The 23,635-nt window shown below is 40.7% G+C and overlaps 1 protein-coding gene across 3 annotated transcripts in view; it reads left to right on the top strand.

Annotated features, from left to right (window-relative positions):
- The window catches only part of CORO1C (coronin 1C), a 74,392-nt gene that overhangs the window by 45,799 nt on the left and 4,958 nt on the right, over positions 1 to 23,635 (top strand). For all 3 annotated transcript variants that reach the window (XM_079151376.1, XM_079151375.1, XM_079151374.1), the window contains exons 3-8: positions 4,361 to 4,483; positions 15,818 to 15,947; positions 18,122 to 18,303; positions 19,631 to 19,750; positions 20,468 to 20,572; positions 22,454 to 22,599. In XM_079151376.1, the coding sequence (XP_079007502.1) occupies positions 4,361 to 4,483; positions 15,818 to 15,947; positions 18,122 to 18,303; positions 19,631 to 19,750; positions 20,468 to 20,572; positions 22,454 to 22,599 (806 nt within the window). The remainder of the gene's footprint in view (positions 1 to 4,360; positions 4,484 to 15,817; positions 15,948 to 18,121; positions 18,304 to 19,630; positions 19,751 to 20,467; positions 20,573 to 22,453; positions 22,600 to 23,635) is intronic.

The raw sequence follows: 23,635 nt of genomic DNA, 5'->3' as shown, positions 1-23,635 counted from the left end.
CGTATTGCATATATCTTATCCTGCTTTGTAACTAGTTTTTTCACAATGTTATTGCTAATGTGCTTTTTTTTTTTGAGAAAAACTCACATTGCTGAATTTGGTTTTCTTTCTTTCTCTTTTTGTTCTTTACCTCAGTCTTTGTGGCACATCCCTTATGAGCTTAGTGGCATTCCTCTTTCTGTTCCCTGGAAAAGTCTGATATGATCTCTCTTGAATGTTTGGTAAAATTCACCTATAAAACTATCAGGGCTTATTTTGTTTTTTTATTTGGTGATTGATTAATTGATGAGGGTAGGTGATCGGTGGAGTTACACCTCTGATTCTTTTATGATGTTCATGGTTTGTAATCTTGAATAAGTTTTGATGAGTTACATTTTCCAATAAAATTGTCTCATGAAGTCTTCAGTTTTCTTATCAAATGTTATTCCTGGTTATTTTCATACTCTGTAAATTTCTACCATAAAATTCCTGGTATTTGCTCCTTTTTTCCCTTGATCTATTCAGTTTAATTGATTTTTTAAAAAATTTCTCTTCTGTTAATTTTACATTCTTTGAGTGTACTCTTAATTTTCTAACTTCTCAGGTTAGATGCTTAGCTCATTAATTTTCAGTCTTTTCTAAAACATATTTAGGACTATAAAACTTTCACTGGGATCTGTGTTAGTTGTATGCCACATGTTTTGATATGTCATATATTATTCAGTTTTAACTTTTCCCTTATTCATTATGATTTTTTATACTGTGAATTAGTGAATTTAATTTTTTTCTAGTGTATTGGAGATTTTTTATTAATACATTCCTATTAATTTTTAATTGTTACATGGTATTTAGAGTATGCTTTCCATGATCCTGACTCCTTGGTATTTTTTGAAATTTGCCTTATGGTCTCATAATTGGTCATTTAAAAAACTTGTTTAATGTGTGCTTGGAAAAAATGTATATTTTAAAATATTGGCTACAAGGTTATATTATATAGTTTTTTTTTTTTTCTGTTAATTTAGCCACTTTGTATTTTTGATGTACACCCTTCCCTTTAGATACTTTTTGATGTCATTATTTTAAAAATGTATCTCTTTTTTTTTTTGGCACTGGAGATGGAACCCAGCTAAGCATTCTAGGCAAATGCCTGCCACCGAGCTGCCTCCCCAGTGCTAAAGGTCCCCGTGTCTTGTAGCTGGGTTCTGCCTGCCTCGGAGATCTGCCTTTTAGCTAGTGAGGTTAGTCCGTTTGCATTTACCCCAGTCGTGATTTAGAGGCGGTTTGGTTTCCATCATCTTATTTTGTGCTTGGTTTTCATGCTTTTTGTCCCTTTTTTCCTTTTATTTCATCTTTGTGGGATCAAAAAATTTTTATTCCTGCTGTCTCCCCTCCTCCGGCATACTTTTTAGAAGTATACATTCTTTTTCCTTTTAGAGTTTACCCATAATTTTAACCTGGTTGTATGACTTGGAATCATGTCAACTAGTTGGTTTTCTTGCTCTTCCCTAGAGAAGGGCCCTGAGGCCCTTTGACTCGGAACACACACCTTCTACTTTACCTGCCTTACTTTGATCTGTACTGCATTTTGTCAGTATTACTGGTGTTTTACATAGTTATCTGTGTTTATCATATTGACCAATTATTTTTTCTCACTGCTGTTTGGTGTCCCAGTCCTTTTCCTGGTTTACTTCCTTGAACTTGGTAACTTCTTAACGTTTCCAACGTACTTCTCTATTTCTTTTTTTAATTGCTTTTCTGAAGTTTGTCCATAGTCATTGAGACATCATTCAGCCTTCTTGTCTAGAATGCTTAAAATCATAAAATACCACACATTCAAAAGAGTAATGATTTCTGTACATAAGATAATATTTCCATAAAATAGAGTGAATACTCTTAAGTACAGCGCCACCAGCTTGAGCATAGAACATTACTAGGGGTACAAGTGAAATGACCATCACTTATGGTTTTTATGGGGATGCAGTAAGAGAAATCAGTAAAGCTACCTGGCTTAGGTCCTTATTAGCTGTTCCTTTAAGGAAAGACATGATCTGAGTTGTGTAGAGTGAATTTCAGTATTTGTTAAATTTTGGATAGCATCTGTTGAGCACTTCAAGTGGTGAAATAGTAACAAATGCTTTACCTTGATTGTCTCATATTGTTTTTCCATCAATTCTTAAAGAATGAACTATTAACACACTGGTATTACAGCTAAGAAACTGAACTTGAGAGCTGGAGTAAGTTGGCCAAAAACTCACAGCTAGAAAATAACAGAGACATGATTCCAGCCTGGGCAGTCTGGTTCTCAGCTCTTTCTGCTTTGCTGCCTATAAGTGACCCAGATGGTACCTTTTTATAACACTTGGATTTTATGTAATATGATGTTCATTGATCTTTCTTTCTTTCTTTCTTTCTTTTTTTTTTTTTTTTTTGGTCATATTGATGGTGGGTGGGGATTGAGCATACTAGACAAGTGCTCTGCCCCTGAGCTACATCCCCAGTCCCTGAGTTTAGTGAGGAAGACATGAAAAAACCTAGGCCTTAGATCTTTGGAGAGGGCCATCTTTAAGTCTCATCTTTGAAATTGCCCTTCTCAGCTGACAAACCTTCCCAAGACTCTGACCCTCCACAAGCCTCGTTGAATGTCCTGTTTCTCTGCCCCTCCTCCTGCCTGCATGGACCAGGTCTTGTGCTGCACTACAATTGGCCGATTAAATGACTCTCTCTAGTTGGATTCCAGTTGTCCTAGCTCAGCTAGTACAGGGCTGTTTAGATCTGCGCCTCCAGGACTCAGCACAATGTCTGGCCCATAAAATTTCATAAATAGTATACATTCATTAATTCTTAATGACAAAGTAATATAAATAATATGATGGAAGAACTAATAATCAGTGACAAATTTTTATTGAGTTTTTATTATAGTCCAGGTACAATAATTAAATTTTTTACATATTTTACACAGATAATTATAACACTGAGCTATGATTTACCTAAACATGTTCTCTTATATAATCCTCACCATAATCCTGGGAGTTAAGTATCTGTTTCACAGATGATGAACTGGAACCAAGAGAGATTATTTGACTTGCTTAAGGTCAGCTGCTGTTTAAGTAGTGGAGCCTGGATTTAAAACTGTGTCTGTCTTACTCCAGAGCATGTGGTTTGGCACTTTAGCACTTTGCTTCTCTGGAGATTTCCACAGTTGAGTCAAGTTGGAGAAGTCAGAGAGTTTACTGAGCTTGAAAACTTGCCAAGAAGCCTGCCCCAGCATTGGGACAGTTTGCTAAAATAGGAGAGCAGTGACAACAAATGGGTTCAGTTATACAGTGCAGAAATTCCTTTTGTGTACCTGCTCTTAGAGCACACATACCACCTCAGCAGGGCTTGGTTCTGACCTGTAGAAAAAAGGAATAGCTTTTTCACACCTGTCGTATAACAGCAGTTGTCTTGGTTGACACCAAATTGGTCTGATAAGACTGGTTGGCTTGTTAGATTCAAATATGTAAAATGAGAAAATTGTGGTGGCTACAACAAACATTATTTTATTCTTAATGAGATGTGGATCTGGAGAACAGGCAAAGTCTAAGTTAGTGCTGATTAGACTGGCTGGCTGGCATTTCTGTTGGAGACAGAGATGGAGACATTAAAATATATGTCCTTAAAGCTGGGTGTGGTGGCACACATTTAGAATTCCTGCTATCTGGGAGGCTGAGGCAGGAGGATTATAAATTCAAGGCTGGCCTGGATAATGTAGCAAGATCGTGTTTCAAAATAAAATGAAAAGGACTGGGAATACAGCTCAGTAGTAGAGTGCTTTCTTAGCACGTGCAAGGTCCTGGGTTCAGTCCCCAGTTCTAACAAACAGAACACATGCACACAATTAGCTAAAGGTTTTAAAAGAAACTTTTACTTTGACAATGCCAGTCATTTCCAGAACTGTTAATTTGTATATTCAAAGATACTATCCTTTTGTATTAAGAGTTATGTTTCACATTTTAAGTAATACCAAGGGTTCCCCCCAGCCCAGGTGAAACCTCTATAATTTATAGTTTGGCTGTTCTGATATTATAGTTTGGCAAAAGACTTATGAATTCTCTGTGCTATGTTTATTAATGTAAATAAAATCCTTTTTTTGAGATGCAAAAAATAAAATCTTTTTTGTTTCTAAAAATTTTTATTCTTGTAATTTGACAAATGTACTTGGTAGTAACTAATTCTACAAATGAAAGCTGACCTCTTACTGTTGGCCTTGATGCATGTGAATGTCATCACATGTAGACAACTGAGAGTTTTGGGTAGAATTAGTAAAGAAGGTATAGGCCTGAGAAAACATGTGAGCTCTGTGACGTTGATGTTATAGAGGTTTGTTTCTCTCTTCTTTCAGACTGGTCGAATTGACAAATCCTACCCCACAGTATGTGGTCACACAGGACCAGTGCTGGATATAGACTGGTGCCCACACAACGACCAGGTCATTGCCAGTGGCTCAGAGGACTGCACGGTTATGGTAAGCTCCTAGTGTGTTGTCTGACACCAGCCAGTGAGACTCGTTGCTTTCAAGTGTGTGTACGTGTGTGTGTGTGTGTGTGTGTGTAGGCTTAAAAAGCAGAAAATCATAGCAGTTTTAACTATCCATTGGATTATGCAAGGATTTAGCTACTTTAAAACTTAACTACAGATAAGCCTTTTACAAGCCCTTACATCGACCGATTGTGTTATATTGTCTGCAGGGTTTGTGTGTGTGTGTGTGTGTGTGTGTTTGAATGCATATGTGTACATGCTTATTGACTATTGACATCTGATCTATAGGAAGATTTTGGAGAAAGTAAAATGATTTTCTAAAGAGTCTGTGAATGCTTTTTGACTACATGACACCTCCCTCCCCTATCCAAATAAAAACCTTGCTTGCACAAACTCGCATAGTGCAGTAAGATGCCAAAGGTTATGCAGATAAAATGGGAGCTGTAACAGGTATTGAGAGATAGTAAGATTTTAGCAAGTGCTGTTTCCAAGCCAGTGTCAGAAGGAAGGTGTTTTCTGTTTGGTGGACCCTGCTTTAAATAAGTCTTTTTCATGAAGATACACAATTAAGCAAAAAACTTAAAAGTTCTTTACATTCCTTCATTTAGATTCCCAAAGTAGCTTATGTGTGAAGCCAGACTCGGGGATGTTGTTCTGTTGTGTTGAGGCAGGTTCTTGCTATGTTGTCCAGGCTGGCCCAGAACTTCTGGGGTCAAGCAGTCCTTTTGCTTGAGCCTTCCCAGTACCTTGGACTACAGGTGTGTTCCTCTGTGTCTGGCTCCAGGGTACCGTTTAGTGTAAAGCTTCTTGTTCTTGATTAAATGAGGGTCAGTTCGGATCAGTTTTCAATACCCAAAATATGTTGAAAAGTTTAGCTGTAAGTGTAGGGAGCACTGCTGCCCTTGAAATAAGTGAAGCTCGACTCTAGCGAACCTGCAGGGCGACTCACAGACGTCAGGTCGCAAGCTCCAAGGCCATGCCATGCCACGTGTATTTTCCTCTCTGTTATTTGTGGGCCGAAACATTGTTTGGAGTACTTCATTAATTAAAACTATTTTGCATAAACAAATTAATTCCTGAACTGTTTTTTAAACATCTACCCACTTTTCCTCATGGGCTTTTGGCTGAGGATGACTCCTCCTGTGATATTATGATTTTGGCAGCTAAAGCATATTAAAGAAATATGCTGCTGCTAAAAAGAATTCTTCTGTTTGATATGTTTTGGAAAGCTCATCTTTTTAATGGCTGCAGACATACTTTGCTAAGGGAAAAGACCATCCTTTAGAACTGATGCCAAAGCACTGTGACTTAGTCCTTCCTGCGAGTTTAAAAACCTTGATATGTTGTCTTAAGTCTCATTTTTAATCTGTGGGTTCCTCCTCCATCCTTTTCCTTACAGCGTGTTGTAGGGAAGAACTCTGGCCTTTGACCGTGCTTTTCTGGATTTTGTGGATTGCATGGTGTCATGTTCTTTTGTCTAAATTTCTCGCAGTTTGACAGCCAGGTCCCAAAGAGTGGTCAAATCGAGGCTCAGTCCCTGGGCTGTTGTTAGTGTCAGGTTCTTCCACCAGGATCCACTGAGAAGCACATGATGTGTAGTTTTCATTCTTTTTCATTTGTGTGGCTATTGGTGTTTAATGCCTTGATCCAATAATTCACCAGGGGCTCACAAGACAGTGATATTCAATGCTTTCATTTTGTTTTCAGCTTTTAACTGGTGAGATAAATGCTTGATTATCTCCTTTAATTTACCTAGTTTTCAAGATAACAGATTGGTTCTGTCATCCTCAGAAGGTGTGACCTATTACTTTTGTGGATTTTATTTTTGTTGTTATTTTTTTTTAATTTTTATCTTTTATTTATTTTCTGAAGAATGTTATTTTTATGTTGAAAACTCTACAGTGTACTGTTAACCCAGTTTGGTGGCAAGTTCTGTAGCCTTTGCTTTTTCTAGCTTGGCAGTTCAAGTTACAGGTTTGGACCAGGAACATTATCCCCCTGGTGATGGTGGATCTCATATCTGCCATTGTAATTGGTCCTCATAATTTCCACAGGCTTAGCCAGAGCTCCTTTTTCTTCCAGGTTGACCTGCATGAAGGCAACAATGGCATAGGTCTTACTGTAGCCCACAGGTACCCGTGTGGCCTTCCCCTTGGTGATGCAGTTGGGTGACAGCCTTCTTGGTGTGACACAGGGCAGGCAGGGAGATAACCAGTTCCATGGGATCCACATCATGCATAGTCACCTTAGCTGAGCCTGTTCTGCACCAACGGGATTGATAGCATAAATCCCTCAAAGACAGGTGGTCCTTTTTGCTGGCAACTCTCTTCTCAGCCCAGGCCAGGTCTCTCGTTTCTTCTCTCACTTTGTCTCTCATCTACAGTTGTGGGCCAGCTTAAGCTCTGGGTAACTTTTAGACCAAAAGCTGGGTGAACTGGCAAATCACAGGAGGCACTTGCAGTTGTTGATGCAGCCAGATGTAGTGGGGGCAATTTACAAAATACTAAGGTCCCTTTTGGGCTGGATGTCCTGTCCAGTGCAGTATTCATAAACCTGTCCGAAGGCAGGGAATTTACCCCCTCTTGGCCTGCTTCTCCAGTCCATGCTGGGGCCACCTTTTCCCCTTGGCTTTCTTTCCTCTCAGCATCTTGGGCAGGCAGGGAAGAGAGCGATCTTTTTTTTTTTTTTTTAAGGTGCATTATTTCTTGTGTTTGTTTGTTCTTATGATCTTTCTCGGTTAATCCTCATTTTCAAAGTGATTTTTCTTTTCTTTCTTTTTTTTTTCTTGACTTGTTAAGTTCTGATTTATTTTTCCTGTCTTAAGTTGTTTTCTTCATGTATTTTATCTCATTTTGAAATAGTATTATATTTCTTATCTATAACCTATGTTTGTTCAGCATGCTTGTATTATCTATAGGATGTTATTCTGTCCTTAATTCTTTAAAAGTCATTTTGTGGTTCAGTTTTCTTTTTTCCAAGCTTTTCTTAAGGTGTCTTGGCTGAGATAATTGTCCTAATTTCACAGAGTATCTTCAAGCTATGTTCACAAACATGGTGGCTTGCTTTTCTAAGATTTTTCTGGCCTGTTTTTCCTTGTCCTTTCTCATTTCTTTTGTCCCTGTTAATGCTGCTCTAATTTGACTCCATTCTCTGGGCTTCTCCTTAGTGTGTGTAGTGCCTATCCTGGAAGGGTCGGTTTTGAGACTCCTGGGTCTAGAGTACTCTTGTTCCCTCAGACTTTTTTTTATCGCAGGCTCCTGTGGTCACTGCTGTTGGAAAAGGCAAAACCACTCCCAGTTTCCATTGCTGGTCTTAGCTCTGACAGGTACCCCGCTGGTGTTTCCTCTGCACACCCAACGCTGACAGCAGGCAGGTCACGTAGCTGTTGGTGATTTGCCTCCCATACACTTGTGTTTTTAGTCAGCACCAAATTTTGTTATCTGAAAACCCTGCTGCCATTGAGAACAGCATCTTCCCAGAATTCTCTCATGTTGCCCCTTTATTGTTTTTGCTGGAATGAACATTCTGTAAATTAAAAAATGCCTTGGGGTGAGTCTTCCAAAAAACCCTTAAGACCCTTAAGTATGGAACTGATACTTAAATCACTCTTTAATGACTAGTGATTCCCAAATCATATGTTATTATTGGGTAATCAAAACTTTTAAAACTTAGCAACTGAAATGAAATTGTAAAGAAATATTTGATCTTCTATTCTACCTGTTTCTTAATACCTAATTTTCCACTTTGCTGTCCTACAGGTAAACGAACACTGTACGATAGGTCGAATGATTTCATACAACACCTTTTTTTTTTTTTTTTAAACAGAAAAACTTTCATTAGTTTCTTAAGTGTAGGCTATTGGTAGTAGCTCATGAATACAAATAGTAGATAGTCTAATATGGTCTTATTCCAGTTGGAGAAGGATATCAAGAGCCAGAGTCAGGGAGTTGGGGCTCAAGCAGGTTGCTTAAACCCTCTCAGCCCCAGTTGCCTTACATATAAAATGGAGATGTAGTAATAATGCCTATTGAGGATCAAAAGGAAGCTATCAATGTATAATGATTTTTAAATGAGTTTTGATGTGTATCTATAGTGAATTAATGGCAGCAAGATCACTTTTAGTGCATTTTTTGGTAGAAAAACAGGAGAACCAGTTTATCAAATAAAAGGATAAAATTAATTTTGAGATTGTTTTTGGAATTACTAAGTATTGATTTGTTAATTTTTTGAGCATTGATTCAGTGACAGTTTTTATTTTGAGACAGAGTCTTGCTAAGTTGCTGAGGCTGATCTCCTGAGTAGCTGGGATTATAGGCATGTGCCACTATGCCCGGCCAGAAGCCACATTTTGCTTCTAAGTTATTCAGATTTTTGGTGTTATGAGTTCTTTTTCTTTGACAATATCTTCACATAGAGTTTTTGAGATTGTGGTCTCTGAGTATTTTAAGTGGAGAAATTTTAGCTCCAAGAAAATGATAGTTCTTTAAACAATACAAAGAGCAGCCAAGTTTTGTTTAGTGATTACCCTTATCTGCAGGGTAATAATTAAACATAAATGCAAAAAACAAAAATGACAAATTCAGACAATGGGGTTGCATAGTTGTTTCTTCTAGAGTCTGGGAGATGGAAAGATATTTACAAGCCATGAGTTTTAACTGCTTTTCCATGTCCTGAAGGATCCCAAAATATTAAGTGAACACTTTTCCCCTTCTTCCAAATGAGTCTTATTGTCCTACAGAAAGGAACAAAAATAAACTCCCTGTCTTGCTCATTTTGCGTCTATTGTATATTACCCCAATAAACTTTATGCCTTAAAATAGAAATGGCTGTGATCTGATTCCTTTCAGTCATTTTTCAGGACCTTATAATAGTTCCATTTTGTGCAGATTGCATCTGGGTCATTTACCTGTGGATGTTCTGACCTTGGAAGATCAGAACCCAGCACTCAGTTGTTGGTTTTCCCAAATCCAGTGTTGCTGTCCATGTTGTAGTCCATTTGGAAGTGTCCTGCAGGGATACTGGGTCAGTGTTTTCTGTAGGGGTTTGTACTGCTCTGCAGCTGCTACCAAATCTGTGTGCTTCTTCCTCTCTCTTAAGATCATGTTTCCTTTATTTTCCCTTTGGAATTGGTTTAACTTTTTAAAAAAATAGGACCTTTTGAGGGACTGGCCCTTTTTATGGCATTTACTATAGTGCTTAGCCCAGTAGCAAGTCCATGACGGGTAATTAAAATAGGAAAATAGGGTCTGGAAATGTTTTGTGTGTGCTTTAAATCTGTGCTGTTTGAAAAATAAAACCATTAAACTAATTGTCCTTTACTACTTGAGAAAAACCCAAGTTTCTTAATGTTCCTCGTTTCTTGTGGGAACTGTTCTGCACTGTCCTTCTGCCATGTGCAGAGTTTCACGTGTGAAAACGATGCCAGGGCCACAGCAGCTCCCAGCATGTGGCAAGGCTGCTTTTCCCCGGAATCTGGATGGGTTTTCAATGATTGATTCACTTTTTCATCTGGAAATCCTTGAGATTGATTGTTTTTTCTTTTTCAAAACAAACTAAAACATTGTCATAGTAATGTGTTGTCCGAATGGAAAATTTCAGAAACACACAGTGTATTTATTTTTGAAGTGGGAGGGGCAGTCATTGTCACTCCCACTGTGCTGAGATGCCTACTGGGCACAGTGGAGGATGTGCGTGTTTTCTTCCTTACTTCCAGCATGTTCTTGAGAAAGCTGATTGGTTTTAGAGGACCATGCTATCTGTAGTCATGGGGCAGAGAAAACTCCTAGGCTGCAGAGATCAGGTCTGTCCCCACACAGCTTTCAAACATATGATATCTTGAATGTAAATGTGTATCAATTAAGTACAGTGTTGAATTAATTGGAAGACAGTACTCATTCCAAGAGATCTTGATGTTCAGACCTAAAAATACATATGGGTCATAGTGGACATAACCACAGCAGGAAGAATAATCATGAACATGAAGAAGACTTCTTCTGCTAGGTGGTGTTCCAGGTTTTATGTGCGTGCTTCTATTTAGCCATTGTAATAGGACAGTTAAGGCCAGAATATGAGATACTTTACAACTTAGGAAATACAGACCAGAGCATGGCAATTCTATCAAAGGTCACACAGCTGATGAGAGAGATAACCAAGCCTGATCTTTCCAGCTGCAAAGCCTGTGCTCCTCCCTGTTAGTGGTATTTCCCATTAGGCTAGTGTTACATGAAATGTTTTAGCTCATTTGACCCTTCCAGTAACTCCTCTGCAAGCACAGCTGGTGCTGTTCCACGTATCAAACAAGGAAATTGAGGCTCCCAGAAGTGAAATCCCTTTTAATGCTAACATGGCCAATTAGTGTCTCAGTCTGCTAGAAGCTGGGGTCTTCTTACACCCAGGCCAGTGTCCCAGATTATGAAAAAGACTAAACTTGCACCCAGTGGTGTTTCTGATCTTTGTTGTCTCTGAGCTGCAGGAGGCAAGACCTTCAGTTCAAGAAGTAGCAGACCACACTAAAAAGAGTGGAGAGCCACATCATGACAGGCCTGTGAGTAGGGCTTTTGGGTCACAGCCGGAGGACATGAGTGCTTAATGGAAAGACTCACAGCTCTTCCCACAGCCCACAGTGGAGAGCAGCACCACCTGTCTTTACCGCAGACCCCAGTTCTGTTGTCTTCATTTTGTCTCACAGACTGTCCAAGTCACTACCTCCCTCTGCTGTCAGTCCCTGTGCCTGTGCCATTACCTTTTTGACTCTAGTGCCTCAAGCCTCTTTGAGATGTCGTTTGATGCTGCACGCACTTTTTAGAAGACTGTTTTATGCATCTGTGCTCTTTTATTTTGAGATTGGATACTTGATTTCCTGTTTTCATTTCCTTTCATTAACTCCTTTTCGTTCTTAGAGGTCGTCTCCTCAGAGAGCCTTCCTGGGGGGACCAGGCTCGCTTAGCAAGAAGGTGACTGGCGCCATGTGCATTTTCATTCAGCACTCAGCTTATGCCAAAGTCGGCACAGTGTTGGCCACACTGTGTGGTCTCCTGGTGAATAATACAGGGTGACGATAGCTAATGCTTCCTAGGTGTCTGCCTTAGGCGGGGCATTATTCTCAATGTGTTAAATTCACATTACCAACTTAGTTCTTCAACCACCCACTGAGGGCCAAGTTCAGTATTATCCCATTTTATATAGATGAGGAAACTAAGCCCAGAAAGGGGAGGTGAGTGTCACCAAGGTCCCACCCCTGGTATGTGGTAGAATCAGTTTTCACCATCAGTTTGGCTAGAGCCCATCTCAGCTAGTGCTCTACACTTTCCTGCTTTTGGAAGCATTTTGGTATGCCAGGCCCTGCTCTAAAGGACTCTCCACTCTCAGTCCCCGCAGCAGCCCTGGCAGGTGTAGGGATGACGTTACAATTATGTTGTTTACCCAGTCCTGGGCAGCATTTCAGCCAGGGCTCACTAGCTCCAGAGCCTGTCCTCTAACCTTTATGTCACACCATTTGTATTTGCTGTCTTTACTTTTTCAGTCCAATAAAAACCCTGTGCTTTCCGTTAGACCGTTAACTCCCCTTAAAGTAGGGCCCACATTTAGTCTCCTGGTGCCAGACCTGCATTACAGTGGCTACTCAGTGAATGTGTTGCATGAATATGTGTCGAGGTAGTACAGTGGGTTAGGTGCCTGTATGAAATGCCTGAAGCTAGGAGGGACCATTATAGTGCCTGAAAGTGAGTTAATAAAAACACCATTTCTTCATTAAAAAAATTATATAAGTGTTTTGCTCCATCAAAATTTCCTCAGTTCAAGCAAGAGATAAAGGAGAAACTAGAGAAAGGAAAAGATGAAGCCCTGTTAAGAGCTTTGTTTCTGCTGCTTATGATCAAAGTCTCCCATCACTTCACCCTCATTAGGGATTTAGAAAGCACCGTGCTTAGTTGATGGTCAGTTAGGCAGAGAAGGTTTGGCAGTCCATGTTCAGGGTGCCATCTGCAGATGGCAGGTGGTATTACCACTCTTTCAAGCCTGGGTCAGATTGATCTTGCAAAATGCATTTCCTGTTGAGTCACTCAAGTCCCATTTCATAATTGTTTCTCTGCCAGCCTTATGCTTTGATCAAATCAGTAGCCATTGTTTTCTGTTTGTTCTGCTCAAAATTTTATTCAAAAAATTTGAGTAGCCAAATTTAATTCAGAGCTATTTTGTTAATCATAAAATCCTTGAATAAAAATAACATGTCAGGCTGGGTGCAGTGGTGCACACCTATAACCCCAGCAGCTCAGGAGGCTGAGGCAGGAGGATGGTGAGTTCAAAGCCAGCCTCAGCAACAGTGAGGCCCTAAGCAACTCAGGGAGACCCTGTCTCTAAATAAAATACAAAAAGGACTAAGGATAATACTCAGTGGTTAAGTACCCCTGGGTTCAATCCCTGGTATAAAAACAAAAATCAAAAAACATGTCAGGATGAAAGCAAATGTCATGCTGAAGGGGAAGCAGTTGGGGTGAGGGGGGCATAGTTCAAAGTCTGCCCAGTGGGAGAGGCTGTGGCCTGGGTGAGGAGAGGGCAGGGGAGGCAGTGCTTTTGCTCTCTGTGCTTATTCACACCTGCCTTCTGTAAAATTTGAGTGATGGGGGCTTCTGGGGCAGTCAGGTGACACCTAGGCTTGGGCCCTCAAAAGGCAGATTTGTTTTGCAATGATTTACATGAGGGGTTATACTTGGCTGGAGTAAAATTTAGCCATAGTAATGAATGAATCACTCAACTCAGAATCTTTTCCTACCCTTCAGGATGGTGAACTTCATTCTTATTTTTTGCCAGACAATAGCAACAAGTTGAACCTTAAATGTACCTCTAATCTAAATTCTCCAAAATCTCCTCAGTAGTTGAAAATGAACAGTTTTTCAATTCTTTCTAAAAAATCTCAACAGGGATTCCAACACTTGTTCCACTGTTGAATATGATTTTCACTGACTGGTTCTAAGTTTTTCATGAACTAGTTCCTTAAAATCTTTTTTTTTTTTTTTTACTGTTAAATTACTTATTTTTATCCTCATATATAAGAAGATAATTATTTTCAACTTGAGCCTTTTCACAAACTTAAATATTTAATACCCTCCAGGGTTTTCAGTGCTCCTCAGCTTACCCATATCTAGGTCCTTCCTTCTTAAAGGATATTTCTGCTTCTTAACCTTTAAAACCATAGTCTCCTATTGTCAGTGCCTCTGGTTCTTCCATTTGGCTACTTCCCGTTACCTTCTCCCCCTGCTGCCTAGGCGTGTCCCTAGTTAAGGTGTGGGGATCTTCTGCGTGTCTTCACCGGTCAAGAGGGTTAAAACAGTGACAGCAGCCTTACTGAGAGATGATTCACACAGAACTCACCAGCTTAAAGTGTGCAGTTCAGTGAGTTTTAGGAAATGCATGGAAAAATACAACCACCACAATTTTTTAATATTTTCGTCATCTCAAGAAGAAACCCTGTGTCTTTAGTTATCACCTCTCATTCCTGCTCCCCAAACTAAGCCACCACTGCTCTTCTTCCTGTCTCTTCCTAGTCTGCTCTTCCAGACATTTTTGCATATGAAATGCCACCCTATGTGACCGTCTGTGTCTGAGTTCTTCCTCTGCATGTTTTCCAGGTCCGTGCATGTTGTAGCATTTATCAGGGCTTTATTCCTACTTACGGCCAAGTGGTATTCCATTGTATATTTGGACATTTATCAGTGGAGGGACATTTGGGTCATTTCTACCTTTCGTCTCTTATGAATAATGGTGCACAGCTCCACTAAGACCCACTAGGTCTTAATGGGACTTGGTGCACTCCTGAAATTCCTGCAACTCAGGAGGCTGAGGCAGGAGAATGGCAAGTTTGAGGCCAGCCTCTGCAACTTAGCAGGAACCTGTCTCAAAATGAAAAATCAAAAGTGCTGGTGGTTAAGTGTCCCTGGGTTCAACCCTGGAAGGGGGGGGTATTTTTTTTTCTGGGCTCTCTGTAACTCCATGTGTAATCATTCAAGGGATGGCCAGATTGTTTTCCAGAGTGGCATATCATTTAACATTCCCACCAACAGTTTCTTGAAGGCTCTGATTTCTCTAAATCTTTGCCAATACTTTTCATATTTTTATATAGAACGAAACTTTTTTATTCTAGCTATCTTAGAGCTGCGTGCGAATGATACCTAATGACTGATTTGCACTTCACTTTGACTAACAGTGTCAAGCATCTTCTCACTGCCTTGGACCATTCGTATATCTTAAAATGTCTTTGTAGTCTCCTTGCCCATTTTTTCCTAAGAAGTATTTAATAACAACATTTGCAGTTTTAAACTATTGATGTTCATTGTGTATGCTGGTCCAATGCCACATTGCCTCAAAATTAGTATTTTTAAATTAGTTTTAAAAACCTCAAACACTAAACATTTTGAGACGATTTGGTCCTTTCCCATTTTTAAATTGGGTTATTTGTCCGTATGTTAAGTTTTAAGAGTTCTTGTTATACTCTAGATACAAGCCTCTTATCAGCTGTATGATTTGCAGATTATTTTCTCCCATTCTGTAGGTGGTCTTTTCCTTTATTGGGTCCTTTGAAACACAGGTTTTTATTTTTATGTATTTATTTTTGGGGGGGCTACTGGGAATTGAACTCAGGGGCACTCAACACTGAGCCACATGCCCAACCCTATTTTGTGATTTATTTAGAGACAGGGTCTCACCAAATTGCTGAGGCTGACTTTGAACTCTTGATCCCCCTGCCTCAGCCTCCTGAACCACTGGAATTACAGGCATGCACCACCATGCCCAGCTAGGTTTTTAATTTTGATGAAGTCCAATTTTCTCTCTCTTTCTTTGGTTAGATTTGCTTCTATAGAATATGTTATAAATATTTTCATCTTCCAAATGTAAAATTATGGAAAATATGTTTTTAAAACTGCACCATCACCTCAAAAACCACAGATGTAATTCAGGGTTTTTATTCATCTCTCTGGTACTTTTATGAGTATTTCAATCATTTTGTGTTTTATTTAAATTTTTTTACATTTCTAACTGGAGAGTTTTAAACTTCATAAAGAATTTTTTAAAATCCCAACTAATATTAAATAAAAGAGGAGAGGCATGTTTTATAGGCCTTATTGATATTCTGATCTTAAATATCATGCTACATTTTAAAAATAACTGTACATAGTCATTGACAACAAAATGTGAAATGCCTTTCCTCTAAACATTATCCAGTGCTCCAATTAGAGAGCAAGTCTTCGAATTGATTGGTCACAGTAAACATGATAATGAAAGGTGATAGATTTCATGTGGAGCATCTTCCTTCCTTTTCCAACAGGTATGGCAGATCCCAGAAAATGGACTTACCCTTTCCCTGACTGAACCTGTGGTGATTTTAGAAGGCCACTCGAAGAGAGTTGGCATCGTGGCCTGGCATCCGACCGCCCGCAACGTCCTTCTTAGTGCAGGTAGGCGCACAGCAGTGCTTCCTTGCCTCTGGCCTGCCTTTCCCACCGCCCTGTGTGCAGGCAGAACAGATGTGTTTTGATTGTGTGCTGTAGACAGTTTTGAAGCAGAGAAGTCGTGAACCATGGCGCGGTGCACTTACATAAATTATTTTACACACAGAGGTGAGTTTGTACGCTCCACATATGACCTGCTTTTTGCATTTAGTGGTACATTGTGATCATGTACCATTAAATGTTCTCCATATAATATTTTTTAAAACATTAATCTGCTTTCTTTTTTTAAATTTTTATTTAGATGTTGATAGACTTTGTTGTATTCATTTATTTATATGTGGTGCTAAGAAATGAACTCAGTGCCTCACACATACTAGGCAAGTGCTCTACCACTGAACCACAACCCAGCCCATCTCCACGTAATATTTTTAATGACTTTCCAGCAGTTCTTTTTCTTTCTGTATTTATTAAATCAGTTCCCTATTTCTGGACAGTGATGGTTCTGATTTTTCACTGTTGCACAGCACTGTAGTGAACTGGTATTAGTGTGCTTATTTATGAAACATTCTAAGTTGCTTAAATAGCTGCATTGTAGTGTATGTAAATTATACCTTAATATACTGGTTTCTTTAAAAAAAAAAATACTAATGTTAGTGGCAGAATTTTTAAAGATCTTTCCCCTCACCAGTAGAAAAGAGAGGGTTAGTTTTAGTTTAGTTTTTAACAGGGAGCAGAGGATGTTTGTGACTTATGGTGAATTAAATAAATTTAATGCCAGAGCCTACTGAAACCAAGGACCACTTTTCAATAAAAGATTCCATGTAGGATAGTTTTTTTTTAATAAGCACTGGTTGACCTTGCTTGGGAACTGTTTTAGTCAGCTATTTCCCTGCTGTGACTAGATGATCTGACCAGCACAATTATAGAGGAAGAAAGATTCATCTGAGGCCTCATGGCTTCAGAGGTCTCAATCCATAGACAGCTGACTCCATTTCTCAGGACTTGAGGTGAGGCTGAATATCATGACAGAACAGTGTGGCAGAGGGAAGCAGCTCACATCAGAAAGCGGAGAGAGAGAGAGACTCCACTCACCAGATACCCCTAAGCCACCCCCCAGTTCCCACCTCCTCCAGCCACACCCTACCCACCTCCAGTAACCACTCAGTTAATCCCATCAGAGATCAATTCACTGGTTAGGTTAAGACTCTCAAAACTCTATCATTTCTCCTCTGAACCTTCTTACATTGCCTCACACATGAGCTTTTGGGGGACACCTCACATCCAAACCATAACAGGAACTTGCCCGATGATCTACTCGGAACCTCTGGTAAAAGGAAATGTCCTGGAGGTAGAATTCCATCATAGAAATTCTGCTGCCCTTCTCATTTAGGTCACACATAGGGTGTCATGAGCAGACTTCTCTCTTTTACAAGCAAAGGGCAACATTTGACTGGAGTGGATTGCGTATTTTAGAGACTGTCTGATCTGTCTGCAGTGGCTGCAGTTACCTGTTTGCCTGTGAGAGCAAGGCAGAGAAAGTGTTGACTCTCCATCCCAGATTTTGCTCCATATTTTATACTGTTGTGCAGGTTTTTTATTTATTTTTTTCTTAAATTTCCTACTTCTCCCCATTAGGTAACAGGTATCACAGGTATTAGTGATTAGCTTTTCTAAATCACTTATAAAAATGCTTTATTGGCTAGAACTTACCTTTAGGGTATTCTTTCTTTATCTTGGAACTAGTGTTCTGGAAGCAACACATGATGCCTTTATTTACTTACTTGCAACAGTACTGGAGATCGAGCTCAGGGATGCTTTACCACTGAGCTACATCCCCAGCCCTTTTTTAATCTTTGAGATAGGGTTTTGCTAAGTTGCTGAGGCTGACCTCAAGCCTGTGATTCTCCTGCCTCAGCCTCCCTGGGTTACAGGCATGCACCAACATGTCCAGCTGATACCTTGCTTTAAAGGAGATTGGGACAAGATCCTTTAATGATTTTTATTTCCTTTTTTCTTTGTCACTTTTAGTTTTCAACTTCCAGTAAGTAGAGCCCCTTATCCTCACCTTCTTTCCATGCATTTATTTATATCCTCATGGTGCTTCTAGTTTTCTTGCACATATTGTTGTACAGGGGTTTCTGTACAACAGTCTTTGAGGGACTTGGTTTTACTTGTTTCAGGCTGTGACAATGCCATCATCATCTGGAATGTGGGGACAGGGGAAGCCCTTATAAACTTGGATGATATGCATTCAGACATGATTTATAATGTGAGCTGGAACCGGAATGGCAGTCTGATCTGCACAGCTTCCAAAGACAAGAAAGTGAGAGTGATCGATCCCAGGAAACAAGAGCTTGTTGCTGTGAGTATGCTGGGGGCACAGCCTGGTGGTGTGGCACTTCAGTGACTGTGAACTCCGTGCTTGTAAGGCAGGTAGAACCACTGACTGGTGGGCCTTGCTGAGTGTAGACACCAGCTGTGAAGGAGCAGAGGTGTGTCTGGCTTCTGACGGTCCGCTGTCACATTGCTCTCCAGAGGTGTACATTTGCAGCCTTTACTCACTCACCTCTCTCACGTGGTGACCATTTCTCATGAAGAAACAATTTTCTCAGTTCACTAGTGTCCTTAAGAGTTCATGATTCTGGTGCAGCTAAACCAGACTACATTCCTGGTCTTGAGACTTAGTGCTGACTATTGATTAGTGGTTCTGTACCCTGTTCCAGAGTGATTGCTAAAGAACCTTACAGAGCTGCAGCAGGTTCTCTTCAGGTCTCATCCCCATTTTGGGGAGCAAAATTGATGAAAGGTGGACGTTTGGGTCTTTAATCAGGGTTGCAGTGGCACATACTGAATCCAAGAACGTCTTATTTCAGCCAAGCTCTGAGACCCTTCCTGAGATATGGTTGGTCTGTGGTAGGATTACTTCTGAAGGGTAGTGTGACAGTTGTGACTAGTGCTCATTGAGCACTGGGGACTTCCCAACCCCGTGCAGCTCTTTTCTACCCAGAATCTTCCTAGGGTGGGTACTAACTAGCGTACTTTACTACATAAATGAGGTTAAAAAATGGGTTAACTAACCAGGTGCAGTGGCACACACCTGTAATTCCAGAGGCTGGGAAGGCTGAGGCAGGAGGATCCCAAGTTTCAGGCCAGCCTCAGCAACTTAGTGAGGCCCTAAACAACTTAGCAAGACCCTGTCTCAAAACATAAAGAGCTGGGGATGTGTCTCAGTGGTTAAGTACCCCTGGGTTCAATCCTTGGTTCTTAAAAAAGAAAGAGAGGGGTTAATTAGACCAAACTTCTTTATGTCTGGTGGTGTTGGTAGGAATTATAGACTACACCCAACCTTAAGGTTATAATTTTCTTGAAAAATAAAACATTTGGCAGAGTCCTTTTGTGTTTTGTGTTTGCAGTGCATGGACTTGGGGTGGCAGCAGGATGTGGCAGGAGGATGAGGTTTTTGAGTCAAATCCTGGAGCTCTCGCCTGTTAGCTAGCTGGCAGACCTTGACAGTTCACCTCGTGTTGCTCTGATTCCTCACCGGGGGTGGGTCCTGCTAACACTGGCCTCTCCCATCAGGAGAGTGTGGATGCGCGTGGGGGGAGGTGGCATCAACATAAGGCTTCCCGCCCACCTTTCTTTCTTGCAGTTTGAATGTGCCTAACGTGCCTCTTTGCTCTCACTGCCAGGAGAAGGAGAAAGCACATGAGGGAGCCAGGCCCATGAGAGCCATCTTCCTGGCTGATGGCAACGTCTTTACCACTGGGTTCAGCCGCATGAGCGAGCGGCAGCTGGCACTCTGGAATCCGGTGGGTCCCCCCAGCTTCCCTCATGCCTTCACTTGAGCTTTCTGTTCCGGGCGGGGCTCTGGGTTGTTAAGTTGTGATTGTGGGATTCCAGCATAGTGTTCTGAAACTCCTGCTTGTCTTGAGTTGGATGTGAAGTTCTCATCCTCCCTGGGGATAACTGGTAAATGTATTTAAAAAATACATTCTTGATACTCCCTGGAATCCTTCCATGGAATCTTTGCTGACTATATTTTTAAAAAAGAATGTGCAAAGAATTCAGTGTTTTAGATCTAGGAAATCAGTTCTACACTAATCTACAATCAAATGTCTAAATCAAAATAGTCATGCTTGGGAAAGCATTTGTGACTAGCAGAAGTGGAAAAGCAATCCTAAACTACAGACAATTATAAGTTCTTTATGTCTTTGAGCTTTTTGAAAGTATGTATACATGTTCATTTTATAAGAACGAAAAATATTTTCAAAAAAGAAAATTCTCTCATCTTTGTCACACAGTCACACTGATGTGTGCATTAATTATGTTGTCAAATCAGTATAATTTTCAGTGAGTTTGATCCCTACTGGTGTTTATGTGAATGAAATCATATGTGCATTTTTCAAGCTTTGTATTATTCTTGAAAAATGGCTCACTTAATTCAAGAATGTCTAATAAGGTCATACAAATTTGTCTTTTAAAAATGTATACACATGTACATGAATACATGAATATTCTATTTTCAGAAAAACATGCAGGAACCAATTGCTCTTCATGAAATGGACACTAGCAACGGGGTTTTGCTGCCTTTCTATGATCCTGACACCAGCATCATTTACTTATGTGGGAAGGTAAACTGACTCAGATATTAAAGTGAAAAGTCCTTCCCCCATTTAGTGCTAGGGATTAAACACAGGGCTCACGTGCACTCGGCAGGCACTCTACCACTAAACTAAAGCCCCAGCCCCATCATTTAAAGGTTTTGATTTGTCTCATTTATGTGTCTTAAGCTGAGATAAGGACAGATAGTTTTGGCATGTTTTGGGTCCTTAGACCACCAGTTGTCACTTGTCAATCATGTGGTAATAACATATGGTGTTCCATACTTTTGACTGAAGCAGGGATCAGGCTAGAGTTTTGGGATGGACGCTGTTGGGAATCTTCACTCCAGCACTCTAGTGAAAAAAAGAGGACGTGCCTGGACAGGGTGCAGCTCACTGCGCCCAGCGTGTGTGAGGCCTGGCTTCCGTCCCTGCAACACAGAACATAGGAGGACACACTAGTGTTCTGTTCCCACCTGAGAGTCCTGCAGGATGGTGGTGGTGTCAGATGTGTGACTGGTCTGAGAACCATCAGGTCGCCCTAGATCAGTGTGGGTGTACTTAGTGCAGCATGCCATGGGCCTGTGAGCTCTGAGCCTCCGAGACTCTCCGGGATCTCCCTGAGTGGTTCTGGTTCCCGGGGTTCAGTGGTAGAAACCTGGGCTTAAAGATTGTCAGAAAGTTCCAGAAGGTGACCGCTGTTAGGTACAGGAAGATGCCACACTGTCATCAGAGCACCTTCTCCTACTTTAGGACCTCACTGTCGCTCAATGGTTGATAGCTTTGATGCTGTATTATTTCACTTTTGTAGATGGTAAACTCACAGTTCCTTATTCTTTTGTAGGTTGAACTCCTTAGAACCTTTTGTAGTTGACATAAAAGTTAATAAGAACAGTGCTCTTGATGTATGCCCCCAAACTGTTAGAAAGCCACCTTTGTGGTCGATGTTTTCCTTTCCATAGTTGATGGAGAGCATGCTTCTGAGCTGCTTTGCATTTTTTTTTTAAGATCAGTTACCTAGAATCTTAGATCTTGTCTGTTTCCTTGAAAGTCACTCTACTGCAGATGTTAACAGCTGTTAAGTACATATGCCTTAACTTTGCTGTATCAAAATCAACCAAAGGAGCACATAGCAGGTGTTACTGATGTGAGGTGGAAAATCACTTGGGGTATGCAGAAAATGGCCAGCGTGTGCTGAGCTTCTTTTCCATTGCTCTAGATCTTTAGATCACTGAAACAGATGGAAACCCGAGAACCGAGAGTCTACCTAGCTCTCTGTCTCCTAGTGTGCACACGTGCATGTGTGTATGTTCTCAGGTAGGGCCTCCTTCATGGTTTAGGTTGGTGTAAGGGTGTGACCGTTATTTATACTTAGATTAGCATATGCCTTAGACTTCAAATTTCCCCAAAATATGACTGTTCTAAACAAGGAAACTGTAGAATTTTACACATTGCAATGAGGTAGTCCTATTTTTTGAAGTTTAAGAATAGTCATGAAAACTGATGTTTTTTAATTAGAAGAATCTCACTTTTTATTGTTATCTGCTTGTCTGGTGTTGATGCTGTCAGGCCTGTGAACAGTACTGTGCTGGATCAGTGAGCAAATCATTAAATCAGTCATTGCACGCTCAGCAATTTGACTCCTTTTGTTTGATCTTTGTGGAATCCCAGGGCAGTTTTGGCAGAGATGTAGAGAAGATCTTTAAAGGGTGTGGTAGTGATCCATCAGTAGTGAGGGCTTAACCTCCAAGGAAAAGAAACTTGCCTACTTCAGTTAGGCCTCTTTATGAGGGAGTAAAGGTCAGCCACTGAAGCTTGGTCCCCATTAATGCTGGGGTCATACAGGAGAGACACCTCCCAAACCAGACGTTTCAGACACCATTAAACAAACTCATCTCTGATTTCTTGCAGGGAGACAGCAGTATTCGCTACTTTGAGATCACGGATGAATCCCCATATGTCCACTACCTCAACACATTCAGCAGCAAGGAGCCCCAGAGGGGCATGGGTTACATGCCCAAGAGAGGACTCGATGTTAACAAATGTGAGATTGCCAGGTAAAGAATGGCCCTGTGAGGTGTCACAGTTGTCTGTGCCGTGCTGCGTGCCCAAGGCCCCCGCCTGTGGTATGGAGTCACAGCTCCTTTCCTGCCCGTGCAGCTGGAAGCACAGCAGTCCAGTGGCAGAGCCGAGTGTACTGTACACTTAATTCAGTAGTGAGACCTTCCTCTCTTGACCTCGAGTTGAGGCTGTGGCCACTGTTCCCTGGTGGGCAGACGGGTGAGAACCTGGCCCTGGAATGGAAAGGGGGTGGCTTCCTGCTCTATGTGGGGATAACAGCAAGTTCCTGTGGATCCCGCTGGTCCTAAACTAGAGAATTCAAAGGGTCTACAATGAGTTGTGAGGTGAGTTTGATTTAGGAAAGTCAGCTAGGTCGGGTTATTTTTGATTGTCTGTACTACTCTTACGTGTGAAGTGTGTATCCTTTAACACTAGTGGGCTTCCCAGGGGCCCATTTTTTCTCAACTGGTCAACAGGAGATGCTGAAAACCCCATGGCCACTGACCATTTTAAACAACAGAACAGCACCACAGTATCAGATATGAGGTCATACCACACATTGGTTTAAACAAAGTTCATATAGATTTTAAAAGTTTGTATGGGTTCAAATCCCAGCACCCTAAAACAAGCAAAGCAACAGCAACCAAAACCGTTCTCTCTTCTGGTCACATGATTAAGAATTGATGCTTAAATCTTTAAAAATAATAGGAAAAGAATCTTTATAGACTTTAATTTATTTAATCATTATTTTTTTAATAGCTGGGGTGATGAAGGAAAACTGTCCCAGATAATCTAAAATTCCAGTTTGACCAAACTAATCAAAAGTGAATTTAAAAGGAATTGAATCTGAACTTAAGATTACACCCAATTATTTAGAAACACATTTATTTTACCACCATCTAAACATTTAAAAAAGCCTGAGCTGAGTGGGACCTTCCTGTCCGTCTGTGTGGAGCCTTGATCCCGTGCGGGCCCCTGAACCAAGCTCCCTGCCTGGATTGCCTCTTCTGCGTCTGCTGATGACCTGGGACG

Source organism: Sciurus vulgaris (genome assembly GCF_902686455.1).
Source record: "Sciurus vulgaris genome assembly, chromosome: 8".
Lineage (NCBI taxonomy): Eukaryota > Metazoa > Chordata > Mammalia > Rodentia > Sciuridae > Sciurus > Sciurus vulgaris.
The sequence above is the reverse complement of the archived record's forward strand: the minus strand, read 5'-3'. Positions and strand labels throughout refer to the sequence as shown.